General features: G+C 56.0%; 1 protein-coding gene across 1 annotated transcript; it reads left to right on the top strand.

Moving 5' to 3' along the window:
- Window positions 1-672: 672 nt before the first annotated feature.
- On the top strand, window positions 673-1,949 carry LOC119960793 (tubulin beta chain). The gene has a single exon (XM_038788400.1). The coding sequence runs from the start codon at window positions 853-855 to the stop codon at window positions 1,750-1,752; it is 900 nt and encodes a 299-aa protein (XP_038644328.1). The 5' UTR covers window positions 673-852; the 3' UTR covers window positions 1,753-1,949.
- Window positions 1,950-6,890: the final 4,941 nt, after the last annotated feature.

Raw genomic sequence — 6,890 nt, 5'->3', positions numbered from 1 at the left:
GAATTGGCAAGTCATGTTGCAGCTGTATAGAACCTTAGTTAGGCCACACTTGGGAGTATAGTGTTCAATTCTGGGTCGCCACACTACCAGAAGGATGTGGAGGCTTTAGAGAGGGTGCAGACGAGATTGACCAGGATGTTGCCTGGTATGGAGGGCATTAGCTATGAGGAGAGGTTGAATAAACTCGGTTTGTTCTCACTGGAACGACGGAGGTTGAGGGGCGACCTGATAGAGGTCTACAAAATTATGAGGGGCGTATACAGAGTGGATCGTCAGAGTCTTTTTCAGAAGGGTAGAGGGGTCAATTACTAGGGGGGCATAGGTTTAAGGTGCGAGGGGCAAGGTTTAGAGGTGATGTACGAGGCAAGATTTTTCCACAGAGGGTAGTGGGTGCCTGGAACTCGCTGCCGGAGGAGGTGGTGGAAGCCGGGACGATAGTGACGTTTAAGGGGCATCTTGACAAATACATGAATAGGATGGGAATAGAGGGATACGGACCCCAGGAAGTGAAGAAGATTGTAGTTCAGACGGGCAGCATGGTCGGCACGGGCTTGGAGGGCCGAAGGGCCTGTTCCTGTGCTGTACCTTTCTTTGTTCTTATGTGGGGAATGGCGAGCGATGGGCCGAGTGGCCTAATTTTGCTCCTATGTCTTACAATTTCCCTTTTCCGCCCCCCCCCCCCCACACACAGGTCAGAGTGGTGCTGGAAATAATTGGGCAAAGGGCCACTACACGGAGGGGGCTGAGCTGGTCGACTCGGTGCTGGACGTGGTGAGGAAGGAGGCCGAGAGCTGTGACTGTCTGCAGGGTTTCCAGCTCACCCACTCGCTGGGCGGGGGCACGGGCTCGGGCATGGGCACCCTGATGATCAGCAAGATCCGCGAGGAGTACCCGGACCGGATCATGAACACCTTCAGCGTAGTGCCCTCGCCCAAGGTGTCCGACACGGTGGTGGAGCCCTACAACGCCACCCTGTCCGTCCACCAGCTGGTGGAGAACACGGACGAGACCTTCTGCATCGACAACGAGGCCCTCTACGACATCTGCTTCCGCACCCTCAAGCTGACCACCCCCACCTACGGCGACCTCAACCACCTGGTCTCGGCCACCATGAGCGGCGTCACCACCTGCCTCCGCTTCCCCGGCCAGCTCAACGCCGACCTGCGCAAGCTGGCGGTCAACATGGTGCCCTTCCCCCGTCTCCACTTCTTCATGCCCGGCTTTGCCCCCCTGACCAGCCGGGGCAGCCAGCAGTACAGCTCCCTCACCGTGCCCGAGCTGACCCAGCAGATGTTTGACGCCAAGAACATGATGGCGGCCTGCGACCCGCGGCACGGGCGCTACCTCACCGTGGCCGCCATCTTTCGCGGCCGCATGTCCATGAAGGAGGTGGACGAGCAGATGCTCAACGTGCAGAACAAGAACAGCAGCTACTTCGTGGAGTGGATCCCCAACAACGTCAAGACGGCCGTCTGCGACATCCCGCCCCGGGGCCTCAAGATGTCCGCCACCTTCATCGGCAACAGCACCGCCATCCAGGAGCTCTTCAAGCGCATCTCCGAGCAGTTCACCGCCATGTTCCGGCGCAAGGCCTTCCTCCACTGGTACACGGGCGAGGGCATGGACGAGATGGAGTTCACAGAGGCCGAGAGCAACATGAACGATCTGGTCTCCGAGTACCAGCAGTACCAGGACGCCACGGCGGAGGAGGAGGGCGAGTTCGAGGAGGAGGACGATGAGGAGGCGGCTTGAGCTCTCCTCTCTTTCTCCCTCTCTCTCTCTCTCACTCGTGCCACGATCCTCCCATCACCTCTCTCTTTCCCCCTTTCCCCCCCCCCCCCCATCAGCCAGGCTCGCTCTCTGCATGGATTCCCGTCCGCGTCCATGCACGCGCGTGTCGCCAGGCGATGTACTAGGCTTCATTAAAAGAGATTTTTGATAGCAACTAATTTCATGTTTCCTATTTCCTTTCTATTGCGGGGGGGGGGGGGGGGGGGCAAGTTTGGCATGGTTATGATGCTTGCCCCTGACGGGCACCTTGGCCTGTGTTCAATGTTTTATTAAATAAATCCATAAATAAGTAAATAAAATTCACAGGCCATCCGGTGGAGCGGGCAAGCAAGTGGAAGCAGGAGCAACTAATTTCATGTCTCCTATTTCCTTTCTGAGGGGGCGGGGGTGGGTTCTGATGCTTGCCCCTGACGGGCACCTTGGCCTGTGTTCAATGTTTTATTAAATGAATACATAAATAAATAGATAAAATTCACAGGCAATCTGGTGGAGCGGGCAAGCAAGTGGAAGCAGGAGCAACTAATTTCATGTTTCCTATTTCCTTTCTGAGGGGGCGGGGGTGGGTTCTGATGCTTGCCCCTGATGGGCACCTTGGCCTGTGTTCAATGTTTTATTAAATGAATACATAAATAAATAGATAAAATTCACAGGCAATCTGGTGGAGCGGGCAAGCAAGTGGAAGCAGGAGCAACTAATTTCATGTCTCCTATTTCCTTTCTGAGGGGGCGGGGGTGGGTTCTGATGCTTGCCCCTGACGGGCACCTTGGCCTGTGTTCAATGTTTTATTAAATGAATACATAAATAAATAGATAAAATTCACAGGCAATCTGGTGGAGCGGGCAAGCAAGTGGAAGCAGGAGCAACTAATTTCATGTCTCCTATTTCCTTTCTGAGGGGGCGGGGGTGGGTTCTGATGCTTGCCCCTAATGGGCACCTTGGCCTGTGTTCAATGTTTTATTAAATAAATCCATAAATAAGTAAATAAAACTCACAGGCCATCCGGTGGAGCAAGCAAGTAAGTGGAAGCAGGAGCAACTAATTTCATGTCTCCTATTTCCTTTCTGAGGGGGTGGGGTGGGTTCTGATGCTTGCCCCTGACGGGCACCTTGGCCTGAGTTCAATGTTTTATTAAATAAATACATAAATAAATAGATAAAATTCACAGGCAATCTGGTGGAGCGGGCAAGCAAGTGGAAGCAGGAACAACTAATTTCATGTTTCCTATTTCCTTTCTGAGGGGGTGGGGTGGGTTCTGATGCTTGCCCCTGATGGGCACCTTGGCCTGTGTTCAATGTTTTATTAAATGAATACATAAATAAATAGATAAAATTCACAGGCAATCTGGTGGAGCGGGCAAGCAAGTGGAAGCAGGAACAACTAATTTCATGTCTCCTATTTCCTTTCTGAGGGGGTGGGGTGGGTTCTGATGCTTGCCCCTGATGGGCACCTTGGCCTGTGTTCAATGTTTTATTAAATAAATAAATAAATAAATTCACAGGCAATCTGGTGGAGCGGGTAAGCAAGTGGAAGCAGGAGCAACTAATTGAATGTTTCCTATTTCCTTTCTGAGCGGGGATGGGGGTGGGGGGGGGGCAAGTTTGGCATGGTTCTGATGCTTGCCCCTGACGGGCACCTTGGCCTGTGTTCAATGTTTTACTTATTAAATAAATGCCTGCATGAATAAATAACATTGACAGGCCATCTGGTGGAGCGGGAAAGCAAGTGGAATCAGGGTTTTCGTGCAGCGAAAGTGATTCGTTATCGCGAGGAGATGGTTTTCGTTTCATTAAAAGGTACAATTCTGAAGGAGGTGCTGGGGCAGAGGGAAGCTGGTGGGGTAGTATCTTGTGTACGAAGGTCAGGCCATTCGGCCCCTTGCCCGTCTCACCGTCACGCCTGATCTGTGGCCAAATATCTGCTGTTGGTCCATATTCCTTAATATCTTCGTTTCACCAAAATCTTACCGATCCTGGATTTGAAATGTAACTTTTGAGCTTCACCTGCTCTTCGTGGGAGACAGTTCCAAACCTTTCCCACCCTACAGGTGAAGGAGTTCTTCTGAATAAATCCTGAATGCCCTGGCCTGATGTTTTCTAAGATTTTTCCTTTCCACCCCCACTCCCCACCCCCCCCCCCCCCCCCTGGTTTTAGCATCTCCAACCAGTCCAAATAGTTTATCTTCCTCCACACTGTCTTTATGTGGCGATACCTTTTTTGAAGACTTGGATTAGATCACCTCTGAACCGTGGAAATGCGAGCGAAAACTGGCCTCCTTTGTGTAATCTCCTAACTCAACCCCCTGTAGTCCGGGTGGGTGGGGGTGTATCATTCCTTTAGGAGTATCACAACCCCCCCCCCCCTCTGTTCTCGGGAGCCACACTTTAGGAAGGATGTGTTGGAGGAGACGCGGGCAGGTTCTGGGAATGAGGAAGGTCCGTTCATGGAGGTGGTCTCGACAGATGGGAAGGTGGAAGATTTGGGGAGCGGTGTGGTGTACAGTGATTTTTGGGGGGTTTCTGAAGAGGGTAGAGGAGGACATAGAACATAGAACAGTACAGCACAGAACAAGCCCTTCGGCCCTCAATGTTGTGCCGAGCCATGATCACCCTACTCAAACCCACGTATCCACCCTATACCCGTAACCCAACAACCCCCCCCTTAACTTTACTTTTATTAGGACACTACGGGCAATTTAGCATGGCCAATCCACCTAACCCGCACATCTTTGGACTGTGGGAGGAAACCGGAGGACCCGGAGGAAACCCACGCACACACGGGGAGGACGTGCAGACTCCACACAGACAGTGACCAAGCCGGGAATCGAACCTGGGACCCTGGAGCTGTGAAGCATTTATGCTAACCACCATGCTACCCTGCTACCCTAAGGGGGAGGGCAAGAGAGATGCCCCGCTGGAAGAGGACCAGAGAAGGGGGACGGATTTAACGGGGTGGGGTTGGGGTGGAAGAAGAGATGGGAGGAACTTTCTTGCAAAGCGAGCAACTAGTGCGCTGCATGGAAATGTGGGGGCTGGGGGCGCTTCAAACAAGCCATTTGAGTGGGGGATGGGTGGGAGGGGACTCGGAGCACCGTGCACAGTCCCGCTCTCAGTATCCCTCGGTCAGACCCACTCTCGGAGCACCGTGCACAGTCCCGGTCTCTATATCCCTCGGTTAGACCCACACTCGGAGCACCGTGCACAGTCCCGGTCTCCGTATCCCTGGGTTAGACCCACACTCGGAGCTCCGTGCACAGTCCCGGTCTCTATATCCCTCGGATAGACCCACACGGACTACCGTGCACAGTCACAGCCTCCTTATCCCTCGGTCAGACCCACACTCGGAGCACCGTGCACAGTCCCGGTCTCCGTATTCCTGGGTCAGACCCACACTCGAAGCACCGTGCACAGTCCCGGTCTCCGTATCCCTCGGTCAGACACACACTCGGAGCACCGTGCACAGTCCCGGTCTCCGTATCCCTCAGACCCACACTCGGAGCACCGTGCACAGTCCCGGTCTCCATATCCCTCAGTTAGACCCACACTCGGAGCACCGTGCACAGTCCCGGTCTCGGTATCCCTCGGTCAGACCCACAAGCGGCGCACCGTGCACAGTCCCGGTCTCCATATCCCTCGGTCAGACCCACACGCGGAGCACCGTGCACAGTCCCGGTCGCCCTATCCCTCGGTTAGACCCACACTCGGAGCACCGTGCACAGTCCCGGTCTCCGTATCCCTCGGTCAGACCCACACTCGGAGCACTGTGCACAGTCCCGGTCTCCGTATCCCTCGGTCAGTCCCACACTCGGAGCACCGTGCACAGTCCCGGTCGCCCTATCCCTCCGTTAGACCCACACTCGGAGCACCGTGCACAGTCCCGGTCTCCGTATCACTCGGGTAGACCCACACTCGGAGCACCGTGCACAGTCCTGGTCTCCCTATCCCTCAGTCAGACCCACACTCGGAGCACCGTGCACAGACCCGGTCTCCGTATCCCTGGGTCAGACCCGCACTCGGAGCACCGTGCACAGTCCCGGTCTCCGTATCCTTCAGTCAGACCCACACTCGGAGCACCGTGCACAGTTCCGGTCTCCGTATCCCTCCGTTAGACCCACACTCGGAGCACCGTGCACAGTCCCGGTCTCCGTATCCCTCGGTTAGACCCACACTCGGAGCACCGTGCACAGTCCCGGTCTCCCTATCCCTCGGTTAGACCCACACTCGGAGCACCGTGCACAGTCCCGGTCTCCCTATCCCTCGGTTAGACCCACACTCGGAGCACCGTGCACAGTCCCGGTCTCCGTATCCCTCGGTCAGACCCACACTCGGAGCACCGTGCACAGTCCCGGTCTCCGTATCCCTCGGTTAGACCCACACTCGGAGCACCGTGCACAGTCCCGGTCTCCGTATCCATCGGTCAGACCCACACTCGGAGCACCGTGCACAGTCCCGGTCTCCGTATCACTCGGGTAGACCCACACTCGGAGCACCGTGCACAGTCCTGGTCTCCGTATCCCTCGGTCAGACCCACACTCGGAGCACCGTGCACAGTCCCGGTCTCCGTAGCCCTCGGTTAGACCCACACTCGGAGCACCATGCACAGTCCCGGTCTCCGTATCTCCTCGGTCAGACCCACACTCGGAGCACCGTGCGCAGTCCCGGTCTCCGTATACCTCGGTCAGACCCACACTCGGAGCACCGTGCACAGTCCCGGTCTCCGTATCCCTCGGTCAGACCCACACTCGGAGCACCGTGCACAGTCCCGGTCTCCGTATCCCTCGGTAGACCCACACTCGGAGCACCGTGCACAGTCCCGGTCTCCGTATCCCTCGGTCAGACCCACACTCGGAGCACCGTGCACATGTCCCGGTCTCCGTATCCCTCGGTCAGACCCACACTCGGAGCACCGTGCACAGTCCCGGTCTCCGTATCCCTCGGTTCAGACCCACACTCGGAGCACCGTGCACAGTCCCGGTCTCCTGTATCCCTCGGTCAGACCCACACTCGGAGCACCGTGCACAGTCCCGGTCTCCGTATCCCTCGGTCAGACCCACACTCGGAGCACCGTGCACAGTTCCCGGTCTCCGTATCCCTCGGTTAGAC

Source organism: Scyliorhinus canicula, unplaced genomic scaffold, assembly GCF_902713615.1.
Source record: "Scyliorhinus canicula unplaced genomic scaffold, sScyCan1.1, whole genome shotgun sequence".
NCBI classification, from domain to species: Eukaryota; Metazoa; Chordata; class Chondrichthyes; order Carcharhiniformes; family Scyliorhinidae; genus Scyliorhinus; species Scyliorhinus canicula.
Note: the sequence above shows the minus strand (reverse complement) of the source record. Positions and strands in the feature narration are given on the sequence as shown.

Excerpts from the sequence above, each read along its gene's own strand:
- LOC119960793 (XM_038788400.1), top strand. The coding sequence starts at position 853 with ATGGGCACCCTGATGATCAGCAAGATCCGCGAGGAGTACCCGGACCGG.